This window comes from Nilaparvata lugens, chromosome 7, assembly GCF_014356525.2.
Source record: "Nilaparvata lugens isolate BPH chromosome 7, ASM1435652v1, whole genome shotgun sequence".
Classification (NCBI taxonomy): Eukaryota; Metazoa; Arthropoda; class Insecta; order Hemiptera; family Delphacidae; genus Nilaparvata; species Nilaparvata lugens.
The window spans coordinates 893,906-909,630 of NC_052510.1; the positions used below are offsets into that span (position 1 = coordinate 893,906).

The 15,725-nt window shown below is 34.3% G+C and overlaps 3 protein-coding genes and 1 long non-coding RNA gene across 4 annotated transcripts in view; 2 read left to right on the top strand and 2 right to left on the bottom strand.

Annotated features, from left to right (window-relative positions):
* The first annotated feature begins 428 nt into the window (after nucleotides 1-428).
* Nucleotides 429-1,369, top strand: LOC120352523. The gene is made up of 2 exons (XR_005571900.1): nucleotides 429-650; nucleotides 1,224-1,369. It is a non-coding gene; the product is annotated as an uncharacterized LOC120352523 (long non-coding RNA).
* Nucleotides 1,025-8,590, bottom strand: LOC111051818 (proteasome assembly chaperone 1). Its single transcript, XM_022338382.2, has 5 exons — nucleotides 8,233-8,590; nucleotides 6,883-6,968; nucleotides 5,103-5,302; nucleotides 3,098-3,290; nucleotides 1,025-1,381 (listed from the first exon to the last, which is right to left on the bottom strand). Exons 1-5 carry the CDS (start codon nucleotides 8,337-8,339, stop codon nucleotides 1,167-1,169), a joined length of 801 nt encoding a protein of 266 aa, XP_022194074.2. The 5' UTR covers nucleotides 8,340-8,590; the 3' UTR covers nucleotides 1,025-1,166.
* A 100-nt stretch (nucleotides 8,591-8,690) lies between these two features.
* LOC120352151 (THO complex subunit 7 homolog) lies at nucleotides 8,691-14,807 on the bottom strand. The gene is made up of 3 exons (XM_039431816.1): nucleotides 14,666-14,807; nucleotides 13,116-13,427; nucleotides 8,691-8,781 (listed from the first exon to the last, which is right to left on the bottom strand). The coding sequence occupies exons 1-3, from the start codon at nucleotides 14,683-14,685 to the stop codon at nucleotides 8,691-8,693; spliced, it is 423 nt and encodes a 140-aa protein (XP_039287750.1). The 5' UTR covers nucleotides 14,686-14,807.
* A 535-nt stretch (nucleotides 14,808-15,342) lies between these two features.
* Nucleotides 15,343-15,725, top strand: part of LOC120352152 — a 6,467-nt gene continuing 6,084 nt past the window's right edge. The window contains exon 1 of the mRNA XM_039431817.1: nucleotides 15,343-15,394. Within this exon, the coding sequence (XP_039287751.1) occupies nucleotides 15,343-15,394 (52 nt within the window). The remainder of the gene's footprint in view (nucleotides 15,395-15,725) is intronic.

Genomic DNA, 15,725 nt, shown 5'->3' on the forward strand with positions numbered 1-15,725 from the left:
TTCCAGCAGCAGAAGTCTTCGGGGTGGTATACAACATTCAATTTGGATCATCGTTCAATAATAATAATAATTTATTTATTAGCATTTGAATAAATGCAATTTCTCATCAATTTCCATCTGTAGACTGGCTGGCCGCTATCGTATAACCCTGTTGTCAATATTTCCAGCAGCAGAAGTCTTCGGGGTGGTATACAACATTCAATTTGGATCATCGTTCAATAATAATAATAATAATTTATTTATTAGCATTTGAATAAATGCAATTTCTCATCAATTTCCATCTGTAGACTGGCTGGCCGCTATCGTATAACCCTGTTGTCAATATTTTCAGTAGCATAAGTCTTCGAGGTGGTTTACAGCATTTAATTTGGATTTTCGTTTGATAATAATTACCAATAAAATAGTACAAATAACACTAATTTATTCAGGATGACTAATCCAAACACATTCAGTTCTTACTAGAATATCTATAATTCATAATATATAAAAATAGTGATAACAAGTTTGTACAATTAGAACTAATTTACAGAACGTCCACCTCCTAGCCAACTAGGAATGGAAAAGCAAATAATTAAGATGAAAGATGAATCTGCTCACAAATACATATTGGAGTTTTCGAAAACATGGTTGTAGAGAGGTATGCTGGTCAGGTCGGTTTTGGAGTTTTCTGCTACTACAAAATTGACAGGGTTAACAGATAGATGGTGACAGCTAGCTGTTGAACCTGTTGTCAATATTTCCAGCAGCAGAAGTCTTCGGGGTGGTATACAACATTCAATTTGGATCATCGTTCAATAATAATAATAATTTATTTATTAGCATTTGAATAAATGCAATTTCTCATCAATTTCCATCTGTAGACTGGCTGGCCGCTATCGTATAACCCTGTTGTCAATATTTTCAGTAGCATAAGTCTTCGAGGTGGTTTACAGCATTTAATTTGGATTTTCGTTTGATAATAATTACCAATGAAATAGTACAACTAACACTAATTTATTCAGGATGACTAATCCAAACACATTCAGTTCTTACTAGAATATCTATAATTCATAATATATAAAAATAGTGATAACAAGTTTGTACAATTAGAACTAATTTACAGAACGTCCACCTCCTAGCCAACTAGGAATGGAAAAGCAAATAATTAAGATGAAAGATGAATCTGCTCACAAATACATATTGGAGTTTTCGAAAACATGGTTGTAGAGAGGTATGCTGGTCAGGTCGGTTTTGGAGTTTTCGATGTGTTGGTACCACTGGAACGCCTGCAGGTGCTTCCTTAGGGGAGCCACGTCTATGGTGTTGATGAGAGGCAGAGAATTGGCGTAGTAGTACACACTAAGCACACACGGCTGCTCGTGGATTTGGCGCCACGTCATCACTGCAAACAAAATATATCTATTTATCCAGTTAAACAAACAAAATATATCTATTTATTCAATTATTTATCCATATTTCATACTTTTAATTAAGTGATATTGGGTGGTGAACTGGAATTTGAAATTACTCAGCTCTCTTACAATCATACTTGAAAGTTGATGTGGCTTGACCAAGCCACATGAAGTGTTCTTGTTTCCTAAGAAAGGAATTAATATGAATAGAAAGTAATAAAATTAAATTTTTTTATTCGTTGAAAAATCGTATAGTCGACTCTAATTGAGGCTTGACCAAGCCACATGAAGTGTTTTTGTTTCCTAAGAAAGGAATTAATATAAACAGAAAGTAATACAATTCAATTTGTTTTGTTTTTTTGTTGAAAAATCGTATAGTCGACTCTTAAACCTTCGTGATTTTTCCAACAGAATTCCCAGGTTCTATTTTCTATTTTATCATTTCTTAATCACTGTAGTTTGGCTTTGGTTTGTTCTATTTTAGACTACAGTACAGTAAATGAAATCGCTTTCAATAGTGTTGTGAATGTTAAAAGTATCTCATTCATCATTAATAGTTAGCATACAATGTAACAATCAGCACCTACTTGAAGCAACTTTTTTAAAAACTCTTGATTGTTTCATTGAATTGCTAAGGAAGGTCTACAGCATCGATAATATTTCCTTCCTATTATTGCATTATAACGGGCAAGACACATTAAGCGTTTTTGCACGAGTCGGCAGGACAGAAAGCTCTCCGATTGGCTGATTGGGTTGGCGTCGGGAATCAGCCAACCGGGAAGCTTCCTGTCCTACCGACTCGTCCGCCTCCAGTGCAAAAACGCCTGTAAAACACTTCATGTGGCTTGTCCCTTATACTGCAATAATAGGAAGGAAATTATCATATGTTGATATTGAATATTAGATCATTACTATAAAAGTATAAAAAATTGAATATTACTAGGATGTTTTTGATTTTCCATGAATGTCGAGAATTTTGGGTACTTTTTTCATTCCAAGAACATTTTTATTGTAATTATATTGTATGTCATTTTATCTATTCTCTCCAATGTGTGACAAATTGAATCTGTCTTCTAACATTAAATAAAATATTAATCTGGAAGTACAATAACTCACTTATCAGAGTTGATTCATAATATTATTACTTATTCGTTTTTCAATTTGAAAATATAGTGCCTAGCGTATTATAGTCATTTTTTTTAAATATTCAACGGTACATTGCTATCTAGTCTAGGGACTAATGAGCAACTTTTTTCTGTCCTGTAATACTAATAAATACATAAATACTTCATACAAGAGAATCCTCCATAGGGTCTCCTATTCAAATTCTAATATTATTAGTAAACTGCTTATGACTGTACTAAGCAGGTGGGTTTCACTCATTTCCACTGCTCTGCTTTTCACTGGACACAAGACACTTGAATCAGCATTAGACCAGTTCAAATGGCTTCTTCCTTTTCAGCCTCCTCACCAATCCTTCTTAAAGTCATTTAAAAAATGTATTTCACCAGCAAGATTTTTTCTTTGAGACGATTCAATAGATTTTAGTTGTAAAAAGTCATTTCGTCTTGAGCTTGAATAACTAATGAATCAAAGTAGTACAATTAGATTTTGAATTACTCTTTGGTTCCTTGCGTACATAACAATAATCAAGTTGATTTTTCAATAGTACTATCTCGATAAAAATATTGGTTCCATCTACTTACTAGCAGCAGGAAAGCCAGACACCGCATTTGGAACCTCCAACTGTTTGCAGGGAATGTTTTCTGTGTACGACTTGGTTTTCAGAACTCTGACGAACGCATTTTCTTCAAGCTCTTTATTTGATGTTATAAACTCAGCAACAGGTTTCGAGGCAAGCACAGCTGCATCTTTGGATTTGTCGAGCCATGGAGCTACCTGCAAGATCAAGACAATCGTAAATAATGTGATCAGTTCACTGTAGAAGTTGTAGAACAATAATTATATTTATTCAAGTTACATGAAAAAATATTATAGAATAGATTTTCACCTTCAAAAAAGACTATAAATTATTTATTTTTACTTATGATAATTTCATATAAGTGACAATAATTAAAAACTTCAACAAAAAATAATTTGCATATCAAGTGAGGTATATTCAATTTGTATATCACCAATTATATGGAGTTATTTGATCGTCTTTATATTGACATTTTAATAGATCACGATAACGAGTTGGAGTGACAATGATTTCTATTTTTTACTTTCCTTGCCCTATTATCATAGGTAAGGAAAGTATTGCTTTCCGAAAAAAATTAAGGTACCCCAATTTCTAAATTTCTATACGTTTCAAGGTCCCCTGAGTCCAAAAAAGTGGTTTTTGGGTATTGGTCTGTATGTGTGTGTGTGTGTGTGTGTGTGTGTGTGTGTGTGTGTGTGTGTGTGTGTGTGTGTGTGTGTGTGTGTGTGTGTGTGTGTGTGTGTATGTGCGTCTGTGTACACGATATCTCATCTCCCAATTAACGGAATGACTTAAAATTTGGAACTTAAGGTCCTTACACTATAAGGATCCGACACGAACAATTTCGATCTAATTCAATTCAAGATGGCGGCTAAAATGGCGAAAATGTTGTCAAAAACAGGGTTTTTCGCGATTTCCTCGAAAACGGCTCCAACGATTTTGATTAAATTCATACCTAAAAAAGTCATTGATAAGCTCTATCAACTGCCACTAGCCCCATATCTGTAAAAATTTCAGGAGCTCCGCCCTATCTATGCAAAGTTTGATTTCAGATTCCCAATTATCAGGCTTTAGATACAATTTAAACAAAAAATTCCAAGTGGAAAAGATTGGACATGAAAATCTCTACAATTAATGTTAAGTAACATTTTCACCTAAAATTGGAAATAAGCTCGAATTTCGAGAAAAAAAGATTATTCAATTTGCAAACTGTTGGCAAGTGTTGATTCTATTAAATCATTCACTATGAACAGATAGCAGACTTCATGTGTCTGCAGCGTTATTGTCCTTTCACCAGCTGGCTTAGATCTTCGAATAGTAGACTAATTTAGATGCGCGGGAACTCTAGCGTCAGTTGATCAATTTTCATAACGGCAAGGAAAGTTGTGTGAGTGCGCCACACCAGATTTTTATTTATAAAGACAACAAACTATCCATCAAGTGCCTCAAGTTAACAATTAAAAAAATGAATAAAAAAAGGAATATAATTAAATTTCATTACTAGATGAATCCAAAGTAGAATTAAAAAGGAATAAAGCAGGCCCTATTCAAAAAAATACAAAATGGAGAATAAAATTAGACATTGGATGGAGTTTTGATAAGAATTTAATTTGTAAATATTGGAGGATTGAATCTATATCATTCAATCTAATAGTTTAATTTATAAACGTATTATACAAACTAAGAGAAATATTCAAGGAACTGAATGTACTAAATAAATAGTCCAGAAAAATTTGATACAATCAATTTGATTTGAAGAGCTGAATGTTGGTGCATAGGTTCGCAGTGTTGATGAAGCAGTTACTAAATTCCCAGAGTTCCAAAAACAAATGAAAAATTCAGAACAGTTTTATACCACAAAATACCCTAGAATCTGAATCCAAATAGCCGATTGTGTTACTCACAAAATGATACCCTAGAATCGATTATTGAGTAGTATTGACATGTCAAGTTGTTATTTGGATATTTTTGACATACTTCTTCTTCAGAGTAGAATTGGAATCACTTACCATCAGGAGTAAATCATTAGCATATTCGAGTGGAATATTTCTTTTACAAGCAAGAAGCAGCACATCGTTTTTGATTTTAAATAAACTGGCGACTGGCGTTTGAGGTCGTTTGATTTGCTCATCTGACGATTTTTCATCGACTTCTTCTATTTCGGTTATCAGCTCCGGTTCACCAATCATGAGAAATGCACGTGAATAATCTGCGAAAATATCAACGAACTCATAATTATCTGTAAACCAAACATATTATTAGCCTATTGTATCGGGTGTGAATATAGGAAGCAAGTTCATGAAAACCAAAGTTTACTTGACACACAATGAATCTGAATTCAAGGATGGACTTGAGAATGAGCGGCACAGAGTGGAAACCAGGACATATGTAATTCGAATATTGGAAGAATATAAGAAAAACAAGTTTCAAAGATATCAACCGGGTATTGAACTCACGCTACAATAGGCTTTTTCCAGCATATAAACAGTTTAGGCACTTGAACTTAGGAAGAATAATGGAAAATGCGCCTTCTCAACTGAGATTAGCCCAACCAAACCACTCTACAATCTACTATAAGGGATGCACAGCAACATCGGATTCGGCGGAATACTTGGACCACTGCCGACACATCTTTATCAAGCTGAGAATACTCACGGTATACAATCAATATATCTTGCTCTCCCTGTTGCACGCCAGGGATAATTTTCACTTGCTCACAAGAAGAGAAGACAGACATTCCTACTACGCCAGTGGAAAAACGAGAATAGACATCCCTTTCTGCAGGCTGAGTAAGAAGAAGGATTGCTTTCCAACACTAGCCCTGAGGGCTTATTTACAACGCCTTACCTGACAGTGTGAAGAACTTGGTCGACAGGAGCTTTAGAGCAAAAATCAAGAACTGATTAATAGAGTCTCCATTCTTCTCAGTGGAGGAATACTTTGAGGCCATTAGAAACATCAGCTGAACGTCAAGTGATAAATGAGATGCCTATAGACAGGCATGGCCATCTTGATAAAGTTAAAAGATTACTATTTTTAAATGTTTTAGATTTTTAACTAAGTTTACAAACGTAAATAAGAGTGTATATTATTGACATATCAGGTCCACTTTCTGACATCCAGATATCTGGTTATGACCAAGGAGAGACGTATGAAGTAAGTTCTCAAGTGAGAGGAGATATGCATTCTGTGTAACCAACTAGCTCTATTCAACTAACAACGCTCTTTTTGGATGCCATACGTTTAAGCATCGCAGAATGACGGTATTGGCTGAATAACTCCAAGAGGGTCGGGAGAAAAACTACAAGAATCAAATGTGTATTGACTTGGCCAACAAATTAGATGAACTTTTCTCGTACTTCTCCAATTATTTAAAATATAGACAATTTGTGAATGATTTAGAGTGATTTAAATTCTCAAGGGACGGTTTTAAACATTAAAAATGAACAAACTTTCTGGATTATTGAGCATGTTATTTTTCAATTTCAATTGGCAGTGATATACTTTTTACTTTTCAAGTTCACAATAATTTACATTGACTCTGTAATTAATACAACTTACTAATAGTATACCAACCTCTTTTTATGTTTCAAGTGAAAAAACACAAATAACATATTCTATTCTTCTATAAATCTTAATTATTTTTTAATATAATATTATGAATTATAACATGCATAATCTTGCAACACTAGACAATGCAGTTTGACAATCATTATTTTATAAACCTTCAATATTATCTCCAAAAATACAAAACTAAATACCCACTTACTACAAATAACTATTACTTACCAGAGCAAAACTGATCAGTTGCAAATATCATGAGAGAGTATGAGTTTTCCACTTGTGGCTTTTCTTCTTTGAATTTGTAGACAGGCCTGCGAAGAAGACAAATTTTATATTGAGTAACCACAAAATAAGTAGGTTATTTTTGTTAAGTTATCTGCACTGCTGGATTAATAAAATGATGCCAGAACGTTTTTTAAATGTAGAAAAATAATTAGCAAAATATTTAATCTGAATTGTAAAAATTCATTTTTTTTCAATACTTGTAAAATATATTTTAGGCTTATCTTTTATTGATGAATAAAATATGATAAATCGTTTTAAATGTAAATGAACAGTTTAATTTTTATGACATCAGATTTACCGGTATCACACTTCTTCTTTAGAAGATAGTGGCAAGAAGGAGCTAGAAGCTAAAACAATATTTCTTGAGAATACCATGTTATACCATAGTGGAATTTATATAGAAAAATAAATTCAGACATCGGAGGACATGATCGATTTTACATTCTAAAAGTTAAGACGATTCCCCGATTCATGGACAACGGCGAAGAAACCAGAGGAAGAAGAAGGCAGAGAATCGGCAAGCGGTTGTTCTTCTATCTTTCTCCATTGTCATTATAACGTGGACCTATAGAGGCCCTATACATTAAAAAAACTAACCTTAGCAAAATCAAGCATGAACTTTTCATAATGAAAAGTCATGAACAAAGTTTTATTTATTCTATTCTTTATTATTTTTTAAAATAAAGCACAGACCGGGAGAGAAAAACTAAGAATACCTTGTACTATTTCTCTCCCAAATTTAGGCAACATTAAAGTCCGAAATGAGGTTATGTCTTCTTAATCTAATATTGATTCTTAGTAGGCCTATAATAATTCTGCAAAGTTCAAAACTTTGAAAAGTTTGGTGTCTGCCACATCTAATTAAATAGCTCATAATAAAAATATAGCCTATATATTATAAAATTTGAGGCCCAAGGCCAAGACGTAATGTTAAATACGGCATTGGATATTTGAATGTAGGTCCAAAAGAGCTATTATAACATATTGCTTTTGTAAAGGTATAATAAAACTGATCCGACAGGTATTAATTTACAGACAAAAACAATGCTAGATAACAATTTCAACAAAGGCTACCGTAAGTTTCGATAGGTTTCTCAGAAGTAAAGTACGTTATAAAGGCAACTAAATCAATTGAGCTTATAAATGAAAATTGAATGAATATTCTATTTTAAAATAGAATATATGGATGGACTAATATTGATATTTAGTATAACAAAAAAATAAATAATGCTAACTCATTGAAGCCGGTTAAGTAAATAAACATAACCTCAAAAACAATATTTTATTTACCCTCTGGGTTCACTGATATCTCCTTCATCATCGTCGTCTATATCTTCAGCTCCATTCCAAAATGCTCTTGATACAGGAGCCATAACTTCTCCAAAAAATGTTGCCATGATTTATTTTAATTTTAAAATATGATCTTACTACGCAGTAACTTATAAACAAACAGCAGCAACAAAGAACAAGAAAGTAAAATTTCACAAAGCCTTCCCAATCGTTACATTTTATCGATTCTTTGTTACGACAACCATTTATACGAATCATTTCAATAATGATCAGAATTGTCAATCAATATTTGGATTTCCTATTTATAATACTAAAATTGTGTTGTTAAACCTAAATTATCAAATTACTGAAATTATTCGAATTAACAATCGAAAGCTTGATCAAGTGATCATGAAAAAAATTCTAGCGCTCCTGGTGAGAAACAAAGTAATTTTTGGTGATTCAATTTCAATTTGGCATCAGGCAGCCCACAGCCACAGCGTGGCCACAGCCAGTTTTTTAATTTTTACTCTTTGATCGGTAACACCCAGCACCCCCGTAGAAGTTTTACTGCTATATTATAATTATATATTACTTAAAGAAATATGCATCTCGTCAATTTATTGTCTTCATGGAAAATGGACCAGTTTAAGAACTGGTCCCATTTTTTAAATTCTCAAATTCAAATATTCTTTATTCCATACAAAATACAGATTACATTGTAATACAGAGCATGTTTTACTGGAATACCCCTACAAGACTATTCGTCTGGGTGTAGGGGGTGGGTTCCTGTTACAGTAGGTAGCTAATAGTCTATTCATAATATTATATAGGTAATAGAATGTCCGACTTTGTTAACAAGAAGAAGGTAAGTATACGATAGTTTGTATTATAATTATGAAATTAAATTACCTATTACATTGTTCATTGACGAAATTTCATAAACAGAAAAAGATTGATAAGAGTAACATAATACAGATTCGAGAATTGAAATATGAATAAATTCTTGAGATTGCATGAGTGTAATATATTTTGTATTTACTTATTGTAAAAAATAATGATAGCTTCTCATATAAAAAATTACCGAGGAACAGAAACCAGCCGATTCCCTAGTGACCAGCATTAAAAAGAATATAGTACCGTAATGAAGATATGTAAATCTATAAACGATTAAATAAAGTATGTGGTAAATATAAAGATGAGAAAGGTAAGTTATAAAAATTTATAAGCTCTCAAAAATTAAAATCTATGTATGTATAAGAAAAGCTATAAATTTAATAGAGAGATGATCTTAGTGCCAATAAACAGACTGAAGCAGGCTTTCCGACGACTCCCAGCCCAGACGGTATAGCCACCCCTCCACCTTACGCTTGAATGCAGCCACACTGCATTCATCCATATCAGTTCTTATCTCAGCGGGCAAATTATGATAGACCATTTGAGCCAAATAAAAAGGTGTCCTCAGCTCCACTCCATGAACCTTCTGCGGCGTCGCAAAACCGAAGTTAGCTCTATACCGTGTAGGATAGGTATGTAAAATATCTGGTAAAATTTTAAGTTTATTAGTTTTTAGGTAGATCAATAAAGATTTTATGTACAATTGCCTTACATTTAAAACTGTAAATTCTGTAAAAAGTTGTGCTGTTGGATATCGGCATTCCTTATTTAAAACAGTTTTGATAATATTTGTCTCTGCGACACCGCAAGCTGTTCAAGGAGGGTAGCAGGAAGGCCTCCCCAAACCAGTATGTCATACTGTATAAGAGACTGGACGTATGCGTAATAGACTGTCTTACACTGCTTCTTAGTCAAAACTTGACTTAACTGGGAAAAAGCATACAGTAGCCTTCTAAGTCGCTGCTTCACCAACTGGATGTGCGGACTCCAACTTAAGGTGTTATCAATTGTTATCCCAAGGTACTTATATTGATTAACTCTTTCTAAGTTTTCACAGTTGCAGGAAATTGAAGTAGAGTCCCCACAAGAGTGGAGTTTCAGGTCTTTGTGTCCTGGATCTTGCTGATTACGGGTTACTATAGGCATTTACTTGGTCTTGCTGATATTGACAGTCAAAGAGTTGTGGTCGAACCAGGCCTTAATTCTAGACAACTCAGCTGTAGCGTTCCTGTATGCGTCGTCCCATAATTTACCAGTTGAGACCACAGCCGTATCATCAGCAAATAAAAAAAGTTTACTTTTGATGCTCAGCAGTGGTCGATTATTAACATATAACAGGAAGAGAATATAGGCCCAAGAGTACTCCCCTGAACAACCCCGTAATCAACTTGCTCCAGGCCACTCATACTATCATTGATCTGAACATATTGGACTCTGTCTTTCAGGTAGCTCCTGAACCACTGTAAAGCTGGTTGTATGATACCCATCATCTCCAGTTTTGTCAAGAGCTTCTCCCTGTCGACTGAATCAAATGCTTTTGCTAGGTCAAGATAGGTAAATTACTTTGTTCCTTGTTTTTATATTATCTGCAATATATTTAAATAAATCAAATAATGCATCAGAAGAATTTTTTGATTTCAGAAAACCGTATTGTGAGGTGGATATAGACAATAGGGTAGTGAAATGGGACGATAATTGGTGTAATTATTTTTTGTACCTGATTTATAAATTGGAATTACCTACTTTTGAAATTTTCAGAATGTCTGGAAATTCACTTGCCTGGAAGCTCAAGTTTACCAAATGTTGAATAGGGTGTAGGAGGATGTGAACGTTTTCTTTGATTACCCTAGCAGGTATACTATCGTGGCCTGGGGCGCTATTACCTCTCATGCTATCGATTACGTTCTTAAGCTCATCTTGTGTAACAGGCTGGAATTCAAATAGGGACTCGACAGCATGATCGGAATCATTTATTTCTGGCTCACCCGTAGGAGTTAGCGAGTCGGCCAAGCTCTTCCCAACTGAGGCGAAAACTTATTGAAATTGATGCTAACATCAGTAGCATTCTGTTGAGTCCGCCCATCCTGCGCGAAAACATCGACCGGAAATGCTAGCTTTTTATTAGGTCTACCAGAAACTTCATTTTCAGTTGACCAAAACTTCTTAGGATTGTTTGAGACTACGTCTAATTTGTTTTTATAATAATTGAATTTAGCTTGTTTGATCAGGGAGTGTAATCTATTTCGGTACGGTATTGTAAAAATTCATTTTTCAGGCTAGCATTGAAAGGTTGTTTGTTCAATCTCTTTTTTAATTTGTCCCTATGTCTGATTGATTGGATTAAGCCTATGCTAATTCAAGGTTTCAACTTATTATTTCTTGCATTTACATGAATTCTTCTAGTATTCACTTTTATTGTATTCTGAAGAGTTTCTATAGAAAGGAGTGTTGCAACACTCACATCAGATTCATCACAGATGGAGTCCCAATTCTGTAATGAGAGAGCATTTTGAATTCCTGTCCAATCTACCTTTGAGAAATACTCATTTTTATTTGTGGTTTTTACATCCTTATTTGATAGAATACTCAAACATATGGCATAATGGTCGGACACAGCAGTTTGGAGAATAGCAGCTGAGACATTAAATGATAGTGGCAATTTAACAAAAAAATTGTCTATGCAAGTATTGCTGGCCGGCCTTGTCACCTTGTCTATACATGCTGTTAGTCCTGCTTCATTCAACACGTCAATGAATTTTTCCTCTATGTAACTGGGACAACGTTCATGATATTGCAGTTTAGATCTCCAGCAAGTATTTGCATTACCCCATTCCTTGATTCTTTGAGATAATTATCTAGAGCATTCAAGAAAAGAGGTAAGCTGGAGTTGGGACTTCGATACACCGCAAGGACTTCACAGAGTGTTCCCTCCCAGTCAAAGTTTATCGATAGACAGGTGGCCAGACCGCCCAGCTGAAACTCTCTGCAAGTTACTGAGAGATCACAGTCGATGTTTACGACCACACCATCGCACTGGTTGAGGCTATTGTAAGACCTGAGGAGCGTATACCCCGGGATTTCCAAGAGGTCACTCTCGTCATTTAGCCATGCCTCAGTCAATATTATGCAACTAAAACGATGTTTGAGGCTCTGTAGAATAATTGTAAACTCATCTATATTTCTTCTATAACTTCTAATGTTTTGGTGGATCACTGAGAAACCGGCATAGTCTCCGTTTTCAGAAAAACTAAATGTAGAATAGTTTAAAGAAAAATCATTAATATCTGCATACTCCGTGCATTCAATTGAAGACGCATCAATTGGCGCCATAAAATCGCTCATTACTCTTATCTCGTATAAATACATAAGAAGCAAGCCGAGCCGCCTGGTGCTCTCAGAATCTATACGAGAGACAAGGCATGCTATTTTGTTAAAGAAAACTTAAGATATAACATTGAACACAATCGTAATAACTATACGTACACACCTGTATCAATTCAGAATCAATACCGTAATATATTATAAGCATAGAGACTCAATAAGTATTTATACATTATTATTAACTTGGTTTTGTGCATGTATAGAGAAATATAGTAATACTTTCACGATATTTCACGTAAAATCTACGTGCTTTTCATAAACTGTTGTAAATTTAGTAAGCTTTAATTTTGTATCTATATGATTGCCATATCCGAGAGTTGCAAGTTTTAAAAATTCATGTGAAAAACCAAAACTTTGTATCATTTTAAAACCACCCTCACCCTTTTAGCACAAAGGCTAGGGGTGGGGACTTTAGATAGGTTCATCCCTGACTATTCCAAGTTGCACTGCGGGGTCAGAAATTAAGTTCTAAATACTTCCCCCTATACCTCTTTTTGAGTATTTCTTGCCTGGAATATCATTGGAAATGGAGCTTTGGAAATTCCATGCAAGTAATGGAGATACTGTCATCCTCTATTTGAAATAACTTTTCAAATTTGAAAACAGACGATGAAAGAAGTACTTACTTCCAATTTCTGAGTTCTTTCTGAATCTGCGACAGAACTTCACAAGTCTGCTTTCTATCAGGCTGCTCGTTGATGATTTTCGCCAGCACTTCATACTCGACCCGGTTCTTGCGAATAGTTTTCGCTTCCTTGAACTTGGTCTTGGTCGTTTCTATCTCCTCCTTGGCTTTCTCTATGTCGCTGGCGATCTGCGTCGACAGGTTTTTGTAGTTCTCTAGTTCAGCATCGCACATAGTGGACAGTAGACGACATTTTGAAAAGGTGTACTCACATTGTGAGAGCTGACCGAGCATACGATCTTGGCTTAGTTGACTGAAACATATTATTATTCATTCATTAATTAAAAGAAAATGAAACTATGTTTATTCATAATCTTCTCTGTTCAATGGACAATTCACTGGTTCATTGTTGAACAAAAACTATTTCATTGATTCGAGCAGCTTTAGAAAACAACCTGAGATATAATTCCATTTTCAAGAAAGTGTCGAATAATTTATGAATAGACCATATTTAGCCTACCGGTTAGCTTTCAGAAATCTTGAAAAAATTTATCTTTGAAAAATTTTGAAATTTTATGAGTAGAAACATGTTTAGGGAACCATTAGTTGGCAGAAATCATAAAAATTATTTTCCTGGATGGACCTAAAATACTAATAATACAGTTTGAGAAATGTTCCACTAATTGTCATTTGAATTTACTTTATAGGTTCTAAGTGCGCTAAGTTGAAGATCCAATTCCTAGCGACGACTAAGATTATAGCCACGCGAATACTACATTAACAGTTGTAGTATCTTACTGTGTATATTGTATAGTCTATTTATAAATTTCAACTATAGAAGATAATCAACTAATGACAACTAATACAGTTCGGCTATAGTCGTGCGGCTAAAGTCGTCGCTTGAGGTGCAATCCTTAGCGGTATCTTGAGACGCATGAATAGAGCCACCGCAGCTAAAGCATATAAATTCATTAGATTTGATGACTCTTTGGATTTTTGTGTTGTATGCACGTTATGACGGCAGATGAATTAGAGGTGTCGGCTACTATATTGCTTTTAAATTTATATCTAATGAATTTATAGTTTAACGTGCTCTTTAGCCGTGCCGGCTTTAAGGCTGTGCAAAGGCTAAACATGAACTTTCTACTGGTAATATTTTTCAAAGTTTTTCGATTTGTATATCATCAAACTATCAAAATGAAAAAGTGTTCTTAGGTAAACATTTTTTTCCGATCATTACTTTTTGAGATATGAGCGCCTTAAGTTTAAATTTTGGGGACAAAACATTTCAAATTTGGTAAGAGATAAATCTGTGAGATTCAGAGGATAGATTCTTTAAGGCATTTTTGATTGAATAAAACAAAAAATTTAGAAAATATCAATTTTCTTGGCAGCCTTGACTGCTGTGAGAAACATTAGTGAGATCGTGCTCAAGTGAAATTTCAAATCAAACAGTTTTAAAATTCTAATAGTGTCGTTAAAAGTTACCAATTCAACAATTTAAAGACTAACAGTGCCAAGTTATCAAATTTGTTTTGTGTAAATTACAACCTGTGATGAGCTTTGGACATTGGAAAATGGAAGTTGAACTATTGTAGGTTAGAAAGAAGAAGCCAAAGCAGAGACCTCCAACACAGGTGGATCGCAAGTTGGACTTTGAACTACCTGCAGCAATCATGAAAACCGAAAAAGTACCAGATGATCAATGACAGGGAAATACGAAGAAAGTAACGGAACAACAGAGAGAGAGAGAGGTTGATAGAGGCGCTGAGTCGAGCTACATCACAACACCTTGCTTATCTGTCTTCAGACTGTTATCTACCTACCTTGACCTACGCACATCTTAGAAATAAATTCATCAAACCAGTTAGATAGCTTAAACATTTTATACTCCAAACAATTGAGTTATTAAAGGCGCTTCCATCCTTAGGACAAATTTCAAAATCGAACAGCATATCTCATTCAAAATATAACCATTCTAACATCCTAGAGTACAATATGTCACAAATAGAGGAGAAATTAGACAGGATTCTGGATAAATTAGAGAAGCTTGATTCATTAGACAACAAAGTGATGCAATGAATTCTCGTTTTGAAGATGAAATAGAGGGAATAAAATCAGATATAAATACCTTGAAAAAACTATGCAGAAAAAGTAAAGATTGTAGAGGAGAGTGAGCGGAAGTTTAATTTACTTATCTATGGAGTTCAGAGTAGAAGCTATTTGAAATGAATGATCAGATCATGAACGTTCTCAAGTTTCTAGTCCCTGAAATAAATGGTAACTATATCAAAGAGTTATGGAAAAAAATAAGAGTAAAGAAAAGCACCTTGTTAGTGAAATTGAATTCAATACAATAAAAAGAATTATACTGAGAGAGAAGAGAAGGCTCCAAGATGATAGACGCTATAAAAATGTACAATCAAGGAGGATTTTTCTCAAGAACCCAGAGCAATAAGGAAAAACTTATTCTCCCATCTCATGAAATTAAAAAGCAAGGGTCAAAAGGTTATCATGAAAAAGGATAAGCTAGAAGTATATGGGAAACTATTTCACTTGAAGAACTGGACATATAGAGGCCAAATCAGCCAAACGACCTAGAAGTGAAGAG

Coding starts and splice junctions, on each gene's coding strand:
- LOC111051818 (XM_022338382.2), bottom strand. CDS start 8,339: ATGGCAACATTTTTTGGAGAAGTTATGGCTCCTGTATCAAGAGCATTT. Junction 6,969..8,232: donor GATATCAGTGAACCCAGAGG/GTAAATAAAATA, acceptor TCTTCTTCGCAG/GCCTGTCTACAAATTCAAAG. Junction 3,291..5,102: donor CTAATGATTTACTCCTGATG/GTAAGTGATTCC, acceptor TTGATCTTGCAG/GTAGCTCCATGGCTCGACAA.
- LOC120352151 (XM_039431816.1), bottom strand. CDS start 14,685: ATGTCCAAAGCTCATCACAG. Junction 13,428..14,665: donor ATGTCCAAAGCTCATCACAG/GTTGTAATTTAC, acceptor AATATGTTTCAG/TCAACTAAGCCAAGATCGTA. Junction 8,782..13,115: donor AAAGAACTCAGAAATTGGAA/GTAAGTACTTCT, acceptor ATAATATAGCAG/TAAAACTTCTACGGGGGTGC.